General features: G+C 40.2%; 5 protein-coding genes across 9 annotated transcripts; 3 read left to right on the forward strand and 2 right to left on the reverse strand.

Annotated features, from left to right (window-relative positions):
• The first annotated feature begins 93 nt into the window (after nucleotides 1–93).
• On the forward strand, nucleotides 94–2,417 carry LOC108728072 (D-beta-hydroxybutyrate dehydrogenase, mitochondrial). The gene is made up of 6 exons (XM_018456428.1): nucleotides 94–468; nucleotides 966–1,049; nucleotides 1,131–1,305; nucleotides 1,389–1,510; nucleotides 1,572–1,676; nucleotides 1,800–2,417. Exons 1-6 carry the CDS (start codon nucleotides 256–258, stop codon nucleotides 2,196–2,198), a joined length of 1,098 nt encoding a protein of 365 aa, XP_018311930.1. The 5' UTR covers nucleotides 94–255; the 3' UTR covers nucleotides 2,199–2,417.
• Nucleotides 2,418–3,944: 1,527 nt separating this feature from the next.
• Nucleotides 3,945–7,120, forward strand: LOC108728162 (trithorax group protein osa). Its single transcript, XM_018456578.1, has 10 exons — nucleotides 3,945–4,023; nucleotides 4,111–4,157; nucleotides 4,233–4,313; nucleotides 4,450–4,656; nucleotides 4,832–4,916; nucleotides 5,000–5,122; nucleotides 5,196–5,368; nucleotides 5,445–5,546; nucleotides 5,606–5,794; nucleotides 5,877–7,120. The coding sequence occupies exons 1-10, from the start codon at nucleotides 3,960–3,962 to the stop codon at nucleotides 7,101–7,103; spliced, it is 2,298 nt and encodes a 765-aa protein (XP_018312080.1). The 5' UTR covers nucleotides 3,945–3,959; the 3' UTR covers nucleotides 7,104–7,120.
• A 244-nt stretch (nucleotides 7,121–7,364) lies between these two features.
• MCTS1 (malignant T-cell-amplified sequence 1 homolog) lies at nucleotides 7,365–8,914 on the reverse strand. 3 transcript variants are annotated; one of them, XM_018456580.1, is made up of 7 exons: nucleotides 8,812–8,914; nucleotides 8,504–8,664; nucleotides 8,099–8,251; nucleotides 7,927–8,027; nucleotides 7,716–7,849; nucleotides 7,543–7,610; nucleotides 7,365–7,468 (listed from the first exon to the last, which is right to left on the reverse strand). In XM_018456580.1, exons 2-7 carry the CDS (start codon nucleotides 8,512–8,514, stop codon nucleotides 7,387–7,389), a joined length of 549 nt encoding a protein of 182 aa, XP_018312082.1. In that variant the 5' UTR covers nucleotides 8,515–8,664; nucleotides 8,812–8,914; the 3' UTR covers nucleotides 7,365–7,386. The 3 variants fall into 3 exon arrangements, with proteins under 3 accessions (XP_018312082.1, XP_018312083.1, XP_018312081.1); XM_018456581.1 differs by having other exon boundaries at nucleotides 8,759–8,914; XM_018456579.1 differs by lacking the exons at nucleotides 8,504–8,664; nucleotides 8,812–8,914 and having other exon boundaries at nucleotides 8,099–8,280.
• A 3,380-nt stretch (nucleotides 8,915–12,294) lies between these two features.
• Nucleotides 12,295–19,240, reverse strand: Ubr1 (Ubr1 ubiquitin ligase). Of its 3 annotated transcripts, none has more exons than XM_018456502.1 (3): nucleotides 18,871–19,240; nucleotides 18,174–18,378; nucleotides 12,295–18,086 (listed from the first exon to the last, which is right to left on the reverse strand). In XM_018456502.1, the coding sequence occupies exon 3, from the start codon at nucleotides 18,051–18,053 to the stop codon at nucleotides 12,654–12,656; it is 5,400 nt and encodes a 1,799-aa protein (XP_018312004.1). In that variant the 5' UTR covers nucleotides 18,054–18,086; nucleotides 18,174–18,378; nucleotides 18,871–19,240; the 3' UTR covers nucleotides 12,295–12,653. The 3 variants fall into 3 exon arrangements, with proteins under 3 accessions (XP_018312004.1, XP_018312005.1, XP_018312007.1); XM_018456503.1 differs by having other exon boundaries at nucleotides 18,162–18,378; XM_018456505.1 differs by lacking the exon at nucleotides 18,174–18,378.
• Nucleotides 19,241–19,329: 89 nt separating this feature from the next.
• Nucleotides 19,330–20,548, forward strand: Pfdn2 (prefoldin 2). The gene is made up of 3 exons (XM_018456507.1): nucleotides 19,330–19,569; nucleotides 19,851–19,974; nucleotides 20,056–20,548. Exons 1-3 carry the CDS (start codon nucleotides 19,421–19,423, stop codon nucleotides 20,236–20,238), a joined length of 456 nt encoding a protein of 151 aa, XP_018312009.1. The 5' UTR covers nucleotides 19,330–19,420; the 3' UTR covers nucleotides 20,239–20,548.
• Nucleotides 20,549–20,717: the final 169 nt, after the last annotated feature.

A 20,717-nucleotide genomic window follows, 5' to 3' on the forward strand; every position in this document is an offset into this window, starting at 1 on the left:
ATGTGTGTGTGCAGAATTTAATATTAATTACTAAGACTATAAATTTAACTCTCAAATATTTCAATCTGCTAGGAGTTTTGAATTTAAGACACAGCACTGTAGTTATATTTAGATGTCAATGAGACTAGATACTGTTTTAAGTTTAAAGTTAGCTCAGGCATAGCCCAGTTAGGGTTCCTCGGTGAGCTACATCAATTTATTCGAATGGAGTCGATCACGTTTGGTTAAAATTTTGATAGAAAACCTGAATCAAGAATGCCGTCGAATGGAAGTAAAGAGGCCGACGACAGTCAGACATGGGAATTAGCAGAGAGGTGTCTATTACCCATTGCATTTTCACATGCAATTGCAGTCATCCTGGCAACTATATTAAACACCTTTGGGATCTCACAGACATCTAGCTTTGTACTCTTTTTGTTGCTATTGGTCATATCCGTAGGATCCACATTGTTCTATCATAATCTAAAGGTAAGATATTTGCATTGTGTAACGCAAATCTTCAATATATTACTCATTTTTTCCCCAATAATTTTATATAAAACTTTTTACTACAACTACATAAAAAACTGTAAACCTTTCTGACCTTCAAAATTAAATTAAAATACATATTGCACCCCTATAATGAAAATCATATGTCCTCAACCTTTTATAATGTCATATGCTTGTGAACATTTGAAAGTTCAAAGGCCCTCTATATCGGAATTCTCATGGAATTTTACACCAGGCCTGATTGAGACCTTTAACCTTTTTTAACAAACGTTGCATAATGCACCTGTTACCATTGCCCTACCATACTTCCTGCTTCATACGTTCTTTTTTTTTTTACAAAGGACTTTGAGATCATCATCGCCCGATCAATGGCTTTCAATGGATTATCAAAAGCATTATAAAGCTTCATTACATCAGATCATGATTCAATAAGTTATAAACACTATGTTTTCCTAATAGTCTACTTGATGCAACAGGTTACTGCAGCAGGAAAGGCAGTATTAATCACAGGTTGCGATTCGCGGGTTGGATATACTTTAGTGAAACAGCTAGACGATTTGGTAATTATATGTGAAAATATATATTCCTCGTATGACCAATTGAATAATTTAAAGACAACGTATGATTTCTCTCTTTTGAAGGGCTTCACCGTATTCGCTGGATTCAGTAATAAAGGCGAGAATGAAGATAGCATGCAGAAGTTGAAAGACCACGCGTCTGGAAGATTGCACGTGCTACAACTAGATATTACCAGCGAACGTGATATACATTCGACTTTCCTTTACGTCAACGAAAACTTGCCTGACGGAGCTCCTGGTATATCGCCCTATCTCTTAAAGCTTCCTGAGATTATCGGTGTAACGGATTATTTCTACGTCATCGTTGCTACGTTATTTCAGGATTGTGGGCACTCGTGCATGCTGCTGCTTGGGTGACTCTCGGAGAATGCGAGTGGGTGCCCCCATCTGTTCTCAAGCGAAGCATAGACATCAACTTCATTGGCCTAGCGCGTTTAACACAGGTACTGTAAAACATTACAAAAATGTCAGAACACAATATTCTCTTTTCTTTCTTTGTAACAGGTATTTCTTCCTCTGGTTAGGAGGTCAAAGGGCCGAATTGTTCTTGTTAGTAGTCTTCTGGCACGGATACCGAGTCCCGTCCGAGGCATTTATTGTGCCCTTAAGGTAAATCCTCTTTGTCACGCGCGTAGTTAAGCGTAGCTTGTCTATTTGTATATATAATCATAAGACTGGAAGGACATTAATAAAGCTTGAGTAGCTCAATAGACTATTATAAATATATCTTAGGCTGCTGTAGAAGCTTGGGGATCATGCCTAAGATTGGAGATGCGGAGATGGGGTGTCGACGTTGTGATCGTCGAGACCGGGGAATACATCTCCGGTAATGCATGGCTGAAGGATAACACCGCGCTGCTCGAACAAGCCAGAGACATGTGGACTCAACTGGATCCTCAAACTCGCAAGGAATACGGTCAGGAGCTATTTCAGACAGAAATGCTGGCTCTGGAAAAGTACACTCAGGGACCTGAGGCTGATTTAACAGGTGTCACGAGAACCCTAATGGACGCTGTAGTAAAGACTTTCCCAATGCGGTGGTACACACCTGTGACACGCAGTGAAAGAATACAGGCATTGTGCAATCATTACCTGCCAAAACCGATCTACGATATATTGTATACAAATTGAATATATCTCTTGTATGATACATACTGACAATCAGAATGCGATTAGGAAGATACATATTCTTTGGATAGACATTATATAAAAGAATAAATCTTAGATAAAACAGAGAAGCAAGAATCTTTTTTAGTAGATCATATATCATTTGAAGCACTGCCTATGCAAAACAGCCGCGCAGAAAGATATTGTACAAATTTAATAAAATTACTTTATCAAATTATGAAACTTACACTCTTCATGAAGCTCTGATTTTCAAGGCCCCCAAATAAAAACAAAGGACACTTTTTTTTTTAAATTCTAGTCTATTGGATTTTAACCTGATTGAGTATAAATACACAATTCATGTTTTGTGTCCCTCAATATTTTTAGAATTAGTATGTCAGGGATATATTTTAAAAATAAATAATTTAATGATTTTAAATAAATATTTTAAAAACAATTTTAAAGATACAACATATGCAAAGTTTAAATTATAGCGTTATATAGCAAAATTAGATAACCGAAAGATCTACAATTATGACGTGCTAATTTGGATAACAACTTTCGATCTTTGTATAGACATCAAAAAAAGGATTTCTATATTCTCATATTTACATATTTAAATTACATCAATTATCACTGCTTTCCATTTGATGACACAAATTGACACAAGCATCGTTCTATCCTTCTTGACATTCAGAGAGTGACAAAGATAGAACGATACTTGTTGACTTGTGTCGACTAGTCTCCAAAAGGAAAACAGCCTACATATTCCTATATTCATCATGTCTTCGATAATTATGGAGGCGGACGACCTCACCGATTTTAATGAAATTAGGCTCATTCGACGCGTTTTTGCACAAAACGAAAGAATCTGGCAGAAAAAAGCGTCGTTCTACCCCACGAACTAAGATATTAAACATTATCCACACATACTTATAGCGCTCACATCGAGTCGGTACGACAGATTTTCTAACCTGAATAGTCGTGAACTTTAACGCTTAATATTTCGGTTCGCGGGGCAGAGCGACGCTTTTTTCTACCAGATTCTTTCGTTTTATGCAAAAACGCGTCGAATGAGCCTAATTTCATTAAAATCAGTGAGATCGCCCACCTCCTTCATAATTACCTTATTTTTGCAAAAACAGAGAAAAACTTAAGAGAGATCCCGGTGTTTTCGCAAACGCTCGGATTGCTCGGAGGAAGCCGCTGTACATTAGCGACATCAACATCAATTTTATAAGTTGATCAACTTTGTATCACATTTTCGACACTGTTGATAAAATCGTAATGTCGATAAATAGATAACAGTAAATTCCAGGCATGGCCGCTCGGCGTTTTTACTGTTCTCTTCTCTGTTTCTAGCTCCTATAGACCATAGGGGGCGACTCTGATGAATTTCACGAATGCAAGGTGCAAGAAATTGAAGGAAAACGAGACGTCTACAAGAAACGCTTGTTCTTCCTTTTCTTCCAGAGTTCCCGCGAAATCTTTTGGAGGTGTGTCGGAATATTCGCGCGTCTCGTTGCAAATTATCGACTCGAGGCTATCCAGGAATCTCTGGAAAGCTCATTTCCAACCCAAACGCTACACGGTGTGCATCGTCAATGGTCGCGACGCCTGTCAATCGGTCGGGCTTACCGTAACTTTAATCGCGACTTTTGTCACCTCTAAACGTTTCCGAGATCAGCGACTGGCGAGTGCTACTCACGACAACGTCTACGTCAGGAATACTTCACGGAGACCTTTGGATGAAGTTTTTTCCCCGTTCAAGTGTCGTAATACAAAATGGCACTGCCAGCGAATTACAAGCAAGTCGCGATGGCTACATCGAACATCGTAGCCTCCAACCGTAAGTCAAACAATTTTTGTTCTCTTCCCGACTTGAAATTGATAGTTTAACTTTGAAGCATTTGAATTGTATATTTGTTATTTGCAGAACGTATGAGAGCATCTGGTGGAAGTTCGAGCAGTTCGACAAATAGTGTAAGTAGACAAACTTATGATGAAATATACTTTTATGAGTCTTAAGTTTAATCGAAGCAATCTGTTTATATTTAGAAAGATACGCAGAGCCCATTTGTACAAACTCCCCATAGTCATCCAGGATTCACGCCCCAGAAAGTTGGAAAGAACACTAATGTATGTATCTCGCTTTATATAAAATTTAAAAATATACATATACGACTGTGATAGATTATACAAAATATATCAGTATGTTAATTTACATTATTAATAAGATTGATTATTTGTAAAGTCTGATAATTTTTATAATTAGGCTGACTCCCGTATGCCAAAACCACCCAAGCCACCAGAAAAACCTCTTATGCCATACATGAGATACAGCAGAAAGGTATGGGATCAAGTTAAAGCTCAGAATCCTGAGTTAAAGCTATGGGAGATTGGTAAGATTATTGGACAGATGTGGAGAGATTTGCCAGAAGAGGATAAGACAGAGTTTATCGAGGAATATGAAGCTGAGAAGGTACACAAAATGCATTCTATTATGGATGTGTTTCAAATTTACTGCCAGTACTGAAAATGCTACAGTTTATGTTATGTGCACTTTAGATTTTCAGTATAGGCAATCAATTTTGGAGCATAGCCTATATTTTTATAAAATTCTAAAAGCTGACTCATTCACACATTATTTAACATAGGTGGAATATGAAAAAAGTTTGAAAACTTACCACAACTCACCTGCGTATCTAGCTTATATTGCAGCTAAAAATCGTGGCAAATCTGGTAGGTATAACGTGATTTTAAAACTCGTAGTAAAACTTATAATGGCTGAACAACTTCATAATGTGTCTTTGTATTTAACGCAGCGTTGTGTGCTGCACAACAAAACAATGATGATCGAGAGAGTCACGAACGTTCATCAGGCAGTAGCAAAAGTCAAGCGGCTCAGGATAGAAGGATTGATATTTTACCAGCTGAAGATGATGATGGTACATAAGTAATAGTGATTATAAACGTTTAATGCATATTTTTGTTACAATAGTACTCATTTTGAATTAATAGATCAAGACGATGGATATTCTGTGAAACATGTGGCTTATTCACGTTATACAAGAAATCATCGTCTCATTAATGAGATTTTTAGCGACACAGTTGTCCCTGATGTTCGCTCTGTAGTCACCACTCAAAGAATGCAAGTTTTACGTCGCCAAGTACAATCCTTAACTATGCATCAGGTAATTAATGTAGTATTATGTTTTATAATAATATCTAATTGAATGTATCGAAATATTATATTTTGAATGTTTCTAGAAAAAACTTGAAGCCGAATTGCAACAAATTGAAGAGAAATTTGAGGCAAAGAAACGTAAATTCATAGAAACTAGTGAAATATTTCAAGAAGAATTGAAAAAGGTATACAATTTTTTTAAAGAGAATAATATTGCAGGAAACATAATAATTCTTTCTTTCAGCACTGCAAACCAGCGGTAGATGAGGAAACTTTTAACAAAATGGTAGAACGGCAATATGATGCTCTAAGACGAGAAAGACTAAAAGGAACAGAAGAGAATCGTTCGGATGGACCGGCGTCTAGTGACTCTACTCCAAATTCCACTCCGACTCCAACTCCTGCATCACTTAATGACGAGAGCCAGCCTGATGTAATAATATTAAATAACGCACAGATGGTTCACATAAATATTAACATTGTACAAAGAAATATTAATACTTTTATTTGTACAGGTCTCTGATAATGATTCGATCGAGAAGAAATCTGGCAACGTCGAGAAACTCAATATTGAAATGAATAAGAAAATGTCGCCTCCATATATCGAGACTAAGATCGAAGCACCATCAGCAGTGCAACAAAATATTAATCAACAACATCCTACTAACTCTGGGATGTACTGTAATAACATAATTAATCCGATTCAACAACATCCACATCAACAACAAACGCAAACGCCACCGATGCAACAACATCCGCCACCGCCACCGCCGCCTCAACATCAACCGGCACCTCAACAGCATCAACCTCCTCAGCAACATCAACCTCTTCAGCAACATCAACCTCTCCCACCAACTCAGCAGCATCAACCACCACCACAGCCACCTCAGCAGCATCAACCACCACCACCCCAGCAGCATCAAGTACTTCCACAGCCACCACCACAGCCACCGCAATCTCAACAGCAACCGCAACAACAGCAACAACAACCACCACAACCCCAATCGCAGCCACAACAGCCACCGGTACCGCCGGTGATGCCGCCCCAACAACCGACTACAACATCCGCGGCAGCGGCTGCAGTCGCAGCAGTAGTTGCGAGTGCAAATGCGACTGCGAATTCGACTCCGCCAAACATGCCACCGGTATCCACGCCCACTGTATCCATTCAACACAATCCCCACCAACAAGGGATGTTGCCAAATCATTCAATGCCGCCACATCAAAGTGCGCAAGGTACTCAGAGCACACAAATTTTACCGCCACAAGGACCACATGCTCCGCAGATGATGCCACCTAATCAGGCTTACGGTCAACAGTATCAGTCCGGACCAGGCCCGCAACAACCGCAGAATGTTCCTTTAGCTCCAAGACCGCCGCATCCCACTTATAGCTATTCTCAGCAACAACCGTATCATCAACCTTATCCACAATATACTCATCCGTATTATCATCAGCCATATTCGCAGTATCCCCATCCGATAAGTCGACCACACGGCCACGGCCCACATAGTCCACACAGTCCGCATTATCATCCTCAATCACCTCATACTGTCGCTCCTGATAGTAATAACGTTGGTGCCAACGTCGCAGGTGGCACAACAGCCATTGTAGCTACCGCACCTGGGCCCGATACCAACAATCCTCCGTATTCTGCGCCCGCGGGACACTGCGAGAGCGAACGTACCGGTCCGCCAGAGAATCAAGAGGGCCAGGTGGATGCTAAATCGGGATCTGCTTAAATATTTTTTATTTTACAAACGCTATTCTAGATTTCCGCGTTTACATGATATATCTATATTTGTCTCTATATCCTTGCGCCAGCAAGGACTTGTTCGTAATTTTTTAATTTATATGATAAAAATATAATAATAAACTTGGTTTTATTACGACCTGTAACACTATGGACACAAACATTATCCAGAATGTTCCATATGAAATGATTACATGATGAAGTAAAATTGAATAAAAGAATATCTGTATGTAAAATGGTTCTTTGATTATATCCTGAATTTACAATCAGTCTCACTTCACTGGTTTCATTTGCCAAAGTCCATCATTCAAATAATGACAGTTTTCGATGCCTACTCCCTTATTCACCTTGACACTACAAATTATAAATTAAATGTAAGAGAAAGAGAAAGATTAAAAGCATACATTGAGAAAATATTTTCGACTTACATGTCTTCTGTTGACAATGTTGTAATTCCAACAGCTAATGCGTGTTGCTTGCCCTCAGCCATAACAGCCTACATTTTGAGTTAAGGATTTGTATTTCATTATCGAAAAAATAAAGTAACTGTATTACAATTTTTTAGATTTGTATTAATTTATATAGATGCTTAAAAGGATACGACAACTGTTTTTTTATCCACAGTCATCATCTTTGCACCCTTTGATGTTAAACCAGGGCACATTATGTTTGCGCCGCTAAGAACAAACCTAATGGCACCTTTATCTACTTGTTGCATCGGAAGGAAGAATGGATCTGAAAAAAATGTGTATATTACAATAAAAAATTAAAATATTTTTTTTCTTATTTGATCAGTCGATGAGAAAGCTCACACTTGTGTAGTAATCTTAAAGTAGGCATCCATGGGCCCTCACGTTGGCGAAAGAATAACAGATCTCCTGCTGTGTTCACTATGATCTCTATATGATCGTGGCTGATAAAAGAAAGAAAATGGTTAAATTACAAATAAATTTTGTACATATACCGATACAGATCGTAACTCACCATTTCACAATGCGAAAAGCGTCCTTCTTTGGTATTATAACATCTATATGACTCTCTAGATAAGGATACAACTCCAAGAGCTTTGCACGGATTCCTTTCTGTACGGATGACTTCAATTGCTGAACGCCAGAAACACTGTCCTTTTCGTCGAATCTAAGAGTTGGAATGAATTTAAGTGACATTTTGAACACAAATAGTCAGCAAATTCAGTAATGCATTTCAGTAATGTCTGAGTTATAATGAAAACTTGAATATTTCTGATGTTTATTAGAACTGGTATTCTTGAAAAAACGGAGAGAGAGAAATGCTGAGCACTTTTTATCATAAGATATATATTTTATAATTGTTTAAATACACCCTACTGTTCAAAATATTCTTCTTTTACTCTTTTATAGCAGCACATACTTCTTAAACATTTTCTCGATTTTCTGTAACACACCACCGTCTTGAGAGCTTCTGGACAATGCATTCAATTAGCCGGTCATTCACGAAACGCTATTTCGTCCTAGACACGTTTTCTCAGCAACGTCTTGACTTCGTTATGCGTGTATGTATCTCTTTTTTTCCTAAAAGTGCGGAATGCCTCTAATTTATAGAAATTATTAACACATTTACAATTTTTAGTTTTAAGTTTTTTCAATATTATTTGTATTATTTTACCGGATTTTTCTCAAAGAATTATACACAGCTTCGAACGTTTGAAATTTCCTTACCTAAATGCGTGTGAAAAATTCGGCGAGATCAAGGTTAGGTCGATCGACAATCAAGCATTCGCAGTACTCGCACCCCTATTCGCCGCACATACAAAAAGATAAACACACGCGACTCTCTTAAGATTCATTCAGACAGGTTCATGTAGTTTCGTATCCAATACGGAGGCACGAACGAAAGTGATTGGTCAATTTTAGCATACAATGGCTATGTTTACACCGTACGCTTAGTCCGCGACTTATACGATAGGTGTCTTTGTTTAACCTACAGGATAAAAGTTCATCTTCCTTCCTTTTCTCTCCACGAGGAAAGAAGAGGAAGAAAGATGAACTGGTGCAAAAGTTCAGCCAAAAAGAACAGGCCTATTTACTCAAGTTGGTCTGAACAAACCTTACACTCGCGAAAAAAGGGGTATGTGTATGTATACATACATACGGGTATGGCTGCGTTCCGTTTCACGCATGATGTGCATAATGCATCATTGGCTGCGTTCAGCAGAACGTTTGTTTTGCAACTGTTGGAAGTTTCCTTCGCGCTGATTGGATCATACTTTTAGATCTAGAAGAATGGTCCTATCTCAGCAGACAATCATAAAACGGTTGCAAAACTGTTGAGTCTGCTGAACGCAGCCATTTATCCTTGTTTAACAATCGGTGAATAACAAAGATAAAAGATACATCATGCGCATCATGCATGAAATGCAACGCAACCTGTCTTTTAAAAATGAACACACACGCGCGCGCGCGCACACACACGCACACGAATGCTTCAATCGATATATCGGAATCGACTTCTTTGAAATAGAGCCTATTGAAACATGTTCTGGATTTTACGTGCGTAATAATTTCTATTTATCAATTTCTGAAATGGGAAAAGTGACTAAATCCAATTAACTTGACAATTAATTAACCCTCAACTACACAATTAACCACGAGCTTTTGGACTCGAGCGCAAACTTTATATATATGTTCAGTCAGTTTTTGTTAACGGTAAGTGATGCAGGGCTCTCCCTACTGAAAAAAATCATGTCACAACGTTACATGATGAAATCATGTAATTAAAACATGTAAATCATGTAACGGATTGTTCCAAATCAGTACGTGATTCTTTTAAATGTGATTTCAAAAATCACATGATATTAAAAATAATTTCATCCATCATGTGATTTTATAAATTATCGAATTTAAATTGAATGATAGAAATAGAAGAAAAAAGAACATACCATGTGACTTTTCAAATTACGTAATTTAAAAAAATCACGTACTGATTTGGAACAATCCGTTACGTGATTTACATGTTTTAATTACACAATTTCATTATGCAATTATGACGTGATTTTTTTCATTAGAGCTAACTTGTATGCAGTGATCTTTGAAAATATTAAACATGTGTAGATCTTTATTTGCTACGTCTCGAGCAGTTAGGATTAAAAAACTTTCTTAGGTTATTTGGACCATGAAGGTGTACATTCGGTAATTCTCAATGATTGCGATGATGAGATCGAACCCGGACAGGCAAGTGTTTTTCTCCCTCTTATGCACACAATAATTAATTAAGTTTATCAGAGTTTGAAGTTATCTCAGGAAAATAAAAACATTAAATTTTTTAAGTAGATTTTTTCTTCGAGAAAAAATTAATTATATGTAAAATATATTAAATAATTGAGATTTTTTATCTATAATAAAATAATCTCCTTTTTTTCTCTCCAAGATTAATTTATTGAATTCTAAAGAATATAAATAACGTGAGTTTGTATAAATCAATCTTTTTCCATGCATCTTACATTCTCGTCTCGCAAACGTTTGAAAAATCGAAGGAAAAACAAACGTATATGTTGTAAATGTAAAGCAGCGACAATGAATCTTGCCATTTCGATTAATATTCTTTCAGAATGAAACCACAAGGTAAATTCTTAATTCTTAAGGACTATTTTAGCGATATCAGAACTTCAAGTAATACAAATGATCCTGCGGCATTTGAGATTCCAAAAGATATATCTATCATAGAATCTATCTACCAAGATCTTCCAAGATCCAGCATTCAAATAATTTATACTGCATTTCGAAATTATTTCGCATTCTGCAGTGTTGTAGTAAAAATACATCTAAATCAATGTACAATTAACGACGTGTGTACGTCCGCATTAATGCTGTTGTCCATAACAAATATAATTATGCAACTCGTATATAAATATATACGTATCTTCACAAGTACCTCAAAACTAATTGATCATTGCATTATCATCTAAGCGATCTAATAATGTACAGCGGCACAACCTTTCGTGCGTATTGCTAGAAACACCGGGTGCAAGGCATCGTAGTTTTTTAAACAATTCCAAGTGTAATGATGAAAGCAATAACGTTGTAAATCTCTTATCATGACGATGACCTTCGCGAAATACGCTACAATGATTTTCTATCAATTGCGACATTCGCCAAAGACATTCGTCAAAGACGAGGATCCTATAACGAGGGGGACAGAGAAAGAAACGTAGGAAATTAAAGATTGATTGATCTGGTGTAGAATAACTCGCTACACAAGTTGTCCTCTTGTAACGAATCGCAGTACACATACACAAATGAAAGATAAGCTGCAGCACTCGGTAAATTCATCTCTCAATATTTACACATTTTTTCTTCTAGTAACAATAATCCTAAAAATATCTTCTATATTTAGTTACAGATGTACGTAAGAATCAGTTGAATCGTATGAGTTAAACAAACAAATAATCAATTACGACGCCAGAGCTTCAATCTTCCGGAGCGATTTGTTAACGCTTCCAGTCTATCGTCTATCTAGAGAGAGTGTCTAGATTCTAGAAAAAACTAGCGACGAGAGATAGAGATAGAGAAAGAGAGAAAGAAACAAATATTAAGTTACGTATTATTTATTTCACACACACCACTGAAATTTTTATTTAAAAGTTACTCCATTTGATAATCTCGAATTCTTTTTTTATTTCCTTTTTTCCTTTTCATGTTTTATCTACGCAGGAATTAACGTCAAGTGGGAACGAGAGCGGGGAAAAAAAGGAAGAATCGTCGACCTAGAATAATTCGCGAATGCTAAAAAATATAAAAATCTTAATAGCGTTTGCTTTTTTTCCCATACGTCGTACGACGTTATTGTATATACGATGCACAAAAATATCAAGACCGCATGATTTTTACACGGTGATTATGTGGATGATTGTCGCCTTTTCGCTCATTGTTCTAGGTCTTTGGAATAATACAGAACAAAGGCTTAGTCGTTTATACGCGCAGAAAACACCCAAATTTTTGCAAAAAAAAAAAAGAAAACCGATTTGATCAAGTACTGGGCATCATGTTAGTCACGAACTTATGCATCTACAAGCAACGAAATACGTATGCAACAATTTTTGTGAATAAATATGTAAATAGAGCCAATCTTAATTTATGTAACATAATAATTTTAACAGATAATAAAAATTTTGTTAACTTCAAAAATATTTTAAAATAGAAATTTTGTAAATTTTGAAACCGCGAAATATCGATAAATTCTTTAAAAAAAAGGCGATTGCAACGCGTAGGGAAACAGGGAAAGAAGGGGGGAAGGGGAGGGGGTAGAGAGAGAGAGAGGGGGGGAGAGAGAGAACATATCCAATATTATTTTTAAATATATAAAGTTATACTTTGATGTGCGCGCCGAATAGATTAATTTTGTCGATTTTTAATGTAAACGCGGATCGAACCGTGGACGATCAACAATCAATATTTAGGCTGCTACATTCGTTTAAGCGTAAGAATAAAATCTTTTCTTACATTTTTTTTCTTTTTTTTTGTCTAAACGTCAGATCTGCGGCGTCATAGGGAATCTCATGGAGTTATAGATGCTGCCACTGGGTCGGCAACAGGTTGTTTGAGGATTGTTCGAACGCCCGGGTGACGGACTCGTGGATTCCGTGACTGAACCATACGCGGTGCAGCCGCTGATACTTCTCACGACAGAGATGCAATGGATTACCACGCCGTAAACCCTGATCCGTCTCGCCATACTCATCGAGATACGGCGGGCAAAGGAAGGAACCGCGATTAGGCGTGCGCAGGAAAAGGATCTCGCATTCACGTACACGTAGAAATATACCGACGCCGTAGCCGCATTTGTTCGCGTGGAACGTGCACGCGCCTATCGTTGTCTTGTTGAAATCTATCTGGCAACAGTAGCTCTGCGAGCACAGCATCTCGCCGCAGACTAGGCACATCGTCGGATTACGTGAGTCTTCCCGGTCCCGGTTCGGACAAGTGAACTGGGATATCGAGTTGATGAGCTCGCTATAATCCTCCGGCAGATCTATCAGCTTGTTCACCTTCAATGGATCCTTGATAATCGTCACCTTCCTTTCGCCCGACATGTGATTCCAGATGGTAGAATGTCTTCGCCAGACAGCCATTAGTTTCAAGGAGGTCTCTAGATGAGAATAGATCAAAGCGTCGCAGGTAGTGGGCAATCCCAGGTACTGGCAGAGTTTTTCATATGTATCACCGTACACCTCCGTTAATTCTTTTAGCGGCGGCACGTCGGTTACGTAATGAAAGTAGATAGCGCAGCATCGGAGGAAGGGTCGACAGGCGGATTCCACTCGTCGCCATACGTCGCTGGCATTCTGCTTGTCATAATGCACACCCAGAATATGGAACAGGGCAAAGTCCATTTTGGTTTCAATATTTTCATCTTCATTATCATCGTCCTCCGTCTCGTTACTATCTAATTCCATCACGTCAGCGAAGTCAGATGTATACAGGATTTTTGCTATGTGAGACAAGAACACGAGCTTGAGCACATGCGAGTCAAACACATCGCCAGTAATGATGGGCGGCGGATTTGGGGCAGTCTCGTGTTCCTTCGTGTGAAATATGCTCGGCAACGAGTTAATAAGTGGCACTAGTATCCCGAATGGATCGATGTCGAAGATGCTGGGTCCAGTGGACGGTGCTTCTACCAATATCGTCAACAATGACGCTGCATACGTTTTGATTTGATCGCGCTGCGACCAGAGGTTTGCACGGTTCGAGAAACTTGCACCCAAGAGGGCTGACAATCGCACGAGGCTCTTGATACTGTCGCTTTGTCGAGAGGTCATGGAACCCAGCAATGGTTTGTCCATATCCCGCAACAGAAACTCTATCGCATGGATAGTGTATGCTACTGACTTCCAGGCTAACAAAGGCACCTTCGAATCGCCATCGATACTACCAAATCCCTTGTATGTAGTTTTTGCAAAAAGCGAAGCGTACATGTTGATCATGGCCTCCATCCTTCGCGCGAGGTGTGGTCCGGACCGCGAATACTGCGCTTGAAATGGTTCCCAAGCACATTCAATCTGTTGATGAAGGACTGTCATAGGATTGACTATCTTTTCATCCTCCAATGTATCCTCGTCCCTCTCCATGCCAAATTTCCTGTTCGGCTTGCATTCTAACGTGAGCGCCATTACCTTCATCCACGTCTCGAAAGTGATATTCGGCTGAGGTTCCGGAGTCGGTTGCAAAATTCCTAAGGGTGGTACAAGCAGGAGAACGGTGTTGCTGAGACATTCACATAGCGGACAAAGATATTCATGGTTCTCTGCGTCAAAACTAGCCTGTTGCCGTGATCTATAGGGCCGCCGGTTCTCCTTGGCGAGTACGTTGTCGACGTAATCTTGCCAGCAGCGAGCGTGCATCACGTGGCCACATGTGCTCGTGTGCGGTGACACACCCAATTTCGCTGACAGGTACAACGGATCGGGCTCTTGAAAGTCGTCACGACATTGACACAACACGGTGGATTGCTGAACAAACGCAGCCAACACCATTGCCGAACCAGTTTCCGTCACGGTTTGATCCTCTTGGCATAGAATGCAAGTGTACATTTTCTGTTCGCACTGCCTACTAGTCTGATTAAAACCGACGGCAATACCTTCCTGAGCAGAATTACCTTCCTGAGAAGAGGCCTCCGTTACATCCATGGCTGAGCCACAACGAGCGGCTGTTATTTTAGCTTCTAGACTTACTACATCAAATAAAGTAGCATTCTTCTTCATGAAATGCTTCTGCATAGCTGCCATTTGGGCCATGATTTTCGCACGTTTCTGAGCTGCCATTTTCGTTCGCCATTCCTTATCCATTTTCTTGTTGGCGTTAGCATCATCGCCTGCTTGCTGTTGCTGCTGCTCGAACTGAAGAGGCGCCGGACTGGTCTCTTTCCCAGACAAACTGGCGACCTGACGATATTTGGCTAAAACCCACGTGAGTAGATCCTTGTGAGCGTCCATGCGCGGGCTACTGGTCAGATTCTCCAGCAATTTGTAAATCTTCCATTTCGTTGCTCGTTCGGAAAACGCAAGGAAAGGATAGCAACCGGATTCTTGTTCCTGTAACGCGTAGCCGATCAAATACAATACCTTGTGCACTTGTGGTTCGGAGAAACTCCTAGCTATGAAATTAAGTGCGCGTTCCAGAACAGTCTGCATGATGTGAAGCATAACGTCACACTGCAATAAATTCGCTACCAGACTGAACGATTCCGTTAGTCTAGGCAGCTTCGGCGGTGGACAACATTCCAGCTCTCCTTGAGCTTTTCGGCGCTTCCGTTGAACCTCTTCAGACTTGCTGTGTTCTTCCTTCGTATAATGATAAAAGAACACATTGTATTCCGAATACAAATGCGGATTGAGTTCGTACACGCCCTTTGCCGACGTATGCACTGGTTTCTTGAACGTCGCTACTTCGCGTATTATTCTTTCCAACTCGATCTGGACGTTGTGCATAACGTCCTCCGGTAATGTCTTGCTCAGCTCGGAGTGCGAGAGAGGTTTTATGCACAGTTGCTGTATGATTTCCTTCTTGAGACGATCATCTGCGGTCACCTGACCAACTCCGGGAACGTATCTCTCACCAATGATCGTGATGAGCAAGCCCAAGAACTCCTCCACTAGATTAATCGTCTGCCGCATGCTATCCTCCTCTGGATTTTTTAAAGCGTTTACCTCGAAGTCTGGTTGTACCCAATTAAGGAGATTAAACCTGTTTAGGACATGAATCAAGAATTCGTTGCTTTCTATCAGCGATGCGCCAACTTGCAATAAAACGATATCTCGGTCCAACATCTCACTACGGCATTTGACATTGTGATAAAAATATAATTGATTCAGCAAGGAGTAACCGTTCCGCCGCCACATGCCCGCGTGCACCTGCGAAATCATAGCCTGTGCCGTCAGTACGGGATCAATGATCTGTTCAGGAGTTGGTTTCGTTGAACTGCTAAATTCGGACGAATGAAAATGTAAATTATATCTTTCCAGATGCAAGAACAGACCGGCGAGGAATCTTGATAGCGGTAGATGGATAGAAACTGGTTCGGACGCCACGTCGTATTGCAGGCACGTTGCGCTATGATCCGCTAGCTCTCGCACCTGGCTTAGCGGCTGCTCGTTTGCCTGCTGTTCATATAATTTTTTCAGAATAGATGCAAAGGACTTGATTAGTACAATTCGATCCGAACTGCACCACTCCAAGGCCAATGTAATGACGGGTGACAATTTTATGTGCAGATTGAACGCTGACTCCCATTCCGGCTCGTATTCCATATGCTGTCCGACTTGCCGAAGTACCGCGTCCATGCACTGCATGTTGGAAAAGAGATTGTATAGCAGCGAGAGACCTTGCAAGAAGCCACGTCTCAGATCATCCGTCCATTCTTCTGGTTTTGCGCTCAGCAGGTATCGAAGGTCGTAAAGTATGAACTGCGCCCGCTTGAAGTTATGGTGTGGCATGTTTCTCTCAAACTCGAATTTTCCGGCAGCATTACATCGTCGGGAACTCTCGGACATAAACGTGGTTAATAGGTTAAACAGAGCCTCGTGCTTTGCGATGAGCAAATGTGCCAGGGTCGGCACGGTGAACAACTGAACAGAAAGCGAAACGATCGAGAATGAATGATCGTGATCGTCCTTAATGAAATCCTTCATAACAGATCCATAATGATTAGTGAATACAATAGAGAGCGCTTTTTTACTCTCATATTCCATGAGCATTCCGTATATGAATAACCTGTGCCATGCTGTTCTGGCGGATTTCCACAGTTGCGAATCTCTGGTGAGTATGCCCTGAACAACTGACTGATCAGGCAGTTTCGTGTTGAGAGCTATGTTGCTAAACAGGACACGAAAACCCTCGCAATGACTTATGAATTGTTGCAACCATTTGAGCAATCTTATAGCAAACGTCTGATGGGCGACTACGTGACTATGGAGAACGAGTACCTTGAGTGGTCGATTGCTATGCCTATACGTAAATTTCTCAACCTCACCTTTCAAGTCAGTGCACGGTTTAAATCCTGAGCATTTTATCACTGTTCTACCCTCTCTGTCAACACCAGTCACATATTCAACAGCTTCTTTCTGAGAACATTTAAGAACACGTGTAAGCATGGTTATCACCTGATCAAAAGTATGATGCTCATCGTTGAAGAGCACAGTGCAGTAAGTATCGAAAATATCCAATTGGTCGAACGCATACGGATAAGATGCTGTGTCTTTAATGCTGAGACTCGGCGGTAATGATACAATGAACCTCAGAGTCAGCAGTTCGTAACAATAATCCAATAATGCTTCGAAAGTCACTACTGCTCTCTCCGCAATATCACCTGGCAGCTTATTGCCACGAGACTCCTTCGTCAGGGTTCCCACAACATGTGTCTCACAGAATGGCTCGTTTTTCCAGGCTTCTGTATCGCCGCAGTCACAGCATCCACCTCCATTGGACGTACTCATTTTGTACTTATGGTTTCGATGAGCTGACTGCTTGAAACAGTCGACGCAGAGAACGCACGTAGAGTCCATACCGCACTCCCTGCAACTATAGGTCGGTTCCCCCATCTTAAACATTCTGCCACAAATAGTTGGCGGATTGTCCATCTTAGCAAGTTCCTTGAGAATCACCAGTGGATCACCACCACAGATAAATTCCTCCAGAGGTCTCAGAAGCATTCTGTTTGCCGTGTCTTCGTCAATAACCCATTCCAGACAGTTGCCGTTGAGTTCTGGAGTATATATTTTTGGCACCCAAAGTCGCCAGTATTCTCTAAAGTTAATATTTGTTAATATTCCCTTATTCATCTTCTCTGTCCATACATCTACACATCGTTTGTTTGTATCTGGGAATACAGGTTGCAACGAAGCAAGATTTATCTCTCCGAGGACCAGAGGTAGATGCTGATTTTCTCCTGTACTTTCACCACTCATTTTGTCTCACTTAAATTTGCCACGTAACGTATACTGAAACAATAAGCACGAGAGAAAACAATGATTCATAAAGAAAAATTATCTGTCACAGAGGAAAAAGATAAATATGTAAGTACTAACCAACAGGACATACACAATACAAATTATTGTAGATACAATCCAAGCACATCTTAATGTGTCTTTACATGGCTAATTCGGTCAATTCTTAATCACAATACATGGTTACAATTTCAATAGCCTCGAGTCTTTCATCAGAGTTCAGATAAATATTCTTGTGGAAAATTTCTATTGCACATATATCACCATCTTCAGCAGCTCACAAAATCTGAAATCACAGCCATTCATTGTGAGCTCACGTGCCAAACGGCGTTTAAATATGGTGCCTACACTCTTAAATATCGCCAGAATATTCGTCGCGAATTTAACATTTCTCTATATAGCTACATATACATAAGTACATACGTGTGTGGGGGGGGGGGGGGATGGGTGCGCGCGCGCGCGCGTGTATACATAAAGGAAAAGCGAGATCCAGAGCCAAAAGCGCGATGACACAGATTGTAACGCACATCACTGTATTGCGTTGCAAGCATCTCGTGTATATGTGTGTGTGTGTGTGTGTGTGTGTGCGTGTGTGTGTGTGTGAGCGCGCGCGTGCGTACGTGCGTGTGTGTGTGCGTGCGTGTGTGTGCGTATGCGTCGAACGATATATCTCGCGAATTAGTGAACGTTCAACAAAGTAAGGGCAGAGTTCTCCTTTTTTTTAAATATCAAACGAAAAACTTTTCGAAACGGCTATTTTCGTCGACGAGATACTCACCGTTGTTGACGAGCGGGTCAAGGTTAATAAAAGGCGTTCAGATCGCAAACTCTTTGTTCCCCCCGCGACCGATCAGTTTCATACCACCACTTCGCGACGAGACAACGATGACAATGACGTTTCGCGAGCCTGCGTTCACGTCGTCTCGATGTAGCCAGACGCCGTCGTCCGATTGTCAACCTCACAAAACCCGCACTCTATGCAGCACGCGTGGCCGCGAACGTTGACATTTCGCAACAAAATGAAACGACCGATTATCCTGCGCACAGCTGCTCGGACGGTGATGCTTCAAAATGGCTCGTGATTCAATTCTTTTATATTTTCCTTGATTCTCAGGGAATTTCGAAAAGTTATCATTTAGATTCAAGTTGGCTGCCCTTTTCACAAAAAGGTAGATAACTGAAATGACAATCTTTGCAAATTCCCTAGAAACAGGATAGAAAACCTAAACACCCGCACAGCAGCTGTCCTGTCCCGTCGACGACTGGCTCTACGTCGTCCGAATTCCGAATATCGTCGTAGTGGAACTGTCGCGACCGAGATTCCTAATATGGCCAGTGAAAAAAAACCGGCGAAGGCGCCGTCAAAAAGAGAGAAAACCGCCGAGGAGATACTGACGGAGTTCCAGTCGCACCGAAATGAACAGAGAGTGCTGGCAAATAAACTCTCCGAGATGGAGATGGAATTGAACGAACACAAGTACGAGTCCACCTAACCTAACTGCACGCTTGCCTCTTCCTCTCCGAGAAGAGCTTGCGTATTTTTTTTAACTTGGCGAAATTCGATCGACAATTGGTGCGTTCGAGAAGACCCTATTAGCACTACTTCTATCATTCTATCTTCGTTGTTTGTTAGATGTAAAACAAGAATAGAATGACACAAATAGCGTCTCTCCGAACGCACCTATTGAGATACGAGGGTCGTCTAGCTACAATAACACGCGACTCGTCACCATCCCATTAATACAACTGACGTTTTAGAATTGTTATCGACACGTTAAAGAATGTGGATCCTAAGAGGAAGTGCTACAGGATGATCGGCGGGCTTCTGTGCGAACGTACGGTGGAAGACGTGATGCCTGCTCTGGTAACGAACAAAGAACAGGTGCGACTTGTGACGAGACATTACTGGTCTCCTCTTGGAGCAGAACGTTGGATACGTGATAATATTAAAATATGTTTTCAGTTGATGAAAGTGATAGACGCTTTAAACGATCAGGTAACGAAAAAAGGGATCGAGATAAATGAGTACAAGGAAAAGCACAACATCAGAATCAGAGGACAAGATGATTTGCAGCAACAAGAAGAGGATAACAACAATAAAGAAGACAAGAGAAAGGCGATTGTTGTGAATCCGATTGAGATTTAAGTGTATTAAATATAAGTTTTTTTTAATACTACATTAAGGCATATTAAGACGTGCGTGGATCCTTAATTGGATAAATACTTTTTGAGTTTATTTCTAAATTAGTTTCCATGTTTATTTATTGTGCCGTCTTGTATATGTCACACCACTTTGTAACGTCATATCGCTAGGCGTTTGTTCCACAAGTGTATTTGACCAAAAAAAAGAAGAATATTTTAATGTCTTGTAAAAATTAGGTTCGTACAATTTCTGCAATTAGGTCTCTCGATTACTTGTATCTTTGCGTCAAAAGTCAAATAATAACGTAACGTTCGTACATTTGTCCACTGTAATCCATTTCGAATATTTATTTTTTCACATATTTTTTAAATTGTATGCTTGCACTCATTTTAGTTGGTGTGGAAAGAAGCTCTTACGTATATAAGCGCATAGATATAAATTGGAAAAATACGGCGAGATCAGTTTCGGAAAAAAAAAAAAAA

The sequence above is a fragment of the Mycetomoellerius zeteki genome, unplaced genomic scaffold (genome assembly GCF_001594055.1).
Source record: "Mycetomoellerius zeteki isolate Tzet28-1 unplaced genomic scaffold, Tzet1.0 scaffold58, whole genome shotgun sequence".
In the NCBI taxonomy this organism is placed as follows: domain Eukaryota; kingdom Metazoa; phylum Arthropoda; class Insecta; order Hymenoptera; family Formicidae; genus Mycetomoellerius; species Mycetomoellerius zeteki.

What these genes read in the sequence shown, in the direction of transcription:
- LOC108728072 (XM_018456428.1), top strand. Translation starts at nt 256, where the DNA reads ATGCCGTCGAATGGAAGTAAAGAGGCCGACGACAGTCAGACATGGGAA. An exon ending in GCCTAGCGCGTTTAACACAG is followed by an intron (nt 1,511 to 1,571) that starts GTACTGTAAAAC and finishes TCTTTGTAACAG; the next exon opens with GTATTTCTTCCTCTGGTTAG. An exon ending in GCATTTATTGTGCCCTTAAG is followed by an intron (nt 1,677 to 1,799) that starts GTAAATCCTCTT and finishes AATATATCTTAG; the next exon opens with GCTGCTGTAGAAGCTTGGGG.
- LOC108728162 (XM_018456578.1), top strand. Translation starts at nt 3,960, where the DNA reads ATGGCACTGCCAGCGAATTACAAGCAAGTCGCGATGGCTACATCGAAC. An exon ending in AATCCTTAACTATGCATCAG is followed by an intron (nt 5,369 to 5,444) that starts GTAATTAATGTA and finishes GAATGTTTCTAG; the next exon opens with AAAAAACTTGAAGCCGAATT. An exon ending in ATGACGAGAGCCAGCCTGAT is followed by an intron (nt 5,795 to 5,876) that starts GTAATAATATTA and finishes TTATTTGTACAG; the next exon opens with GTCTCTGATAATGATTCGAT.
- MCTS1 (XM_018456579.1), bottom strand. Translation starts at nt 8,280, where the DNA reads ATGTCACTTAAATTCATTCCAACTCTTAGATTCGACGAAAAGGACAGT. An exon ending in GCTTTTCGCATTGTGAAATG is followed by an intron (nt 8,028 to 8,098) that starts GTGAGTTACGAT and finishes TTCTTTTATCAG; the next exon opens with CCACGATCATATAGAGATCA. An exon ending in TTTAAGATTACTACACAAGT is followed by an intron (nt 7,850 to 7,926) that starts GTGAGCTTTCTC and finishes CATTTTTTTCAG; the next exon opens with ATCCATTCTTCCTTCCGATG.
- Ubr1 (XM_018456505.1), bottom strand. Translation starts at nt 18,053, where the DNA reads ATGAGTGGTGAAAGTACAGGAGAAAATCAGCATCTACCTCTGGTCCTC.
- Pfdn2 (XM_018456507.1), top strand. Translation starts at nt 19,421, where the DNA reads ATGGCCAGTGAAAAAAAACCGGCGAAGGCGCCGTCAAAAAGAGAGAAA. An exon ending in ATGGAATTGAACGAACACAA is followed by an intron (nt 19,570 to 19,850) that starts GTACGAGTCCAC and finishes CTGACGTTTTAG; the next exon opens with AATTGTTATCGACACGTTAA. An exon ending in TGGTAACGAACAAAGAACAG is followed by an intron (nt 19,975 to 20,055) that starts GTGCGACTTGTG and finishes ATATGTTTTCAG; the next exon opens with TTGATGAAAGTGATAGACGC.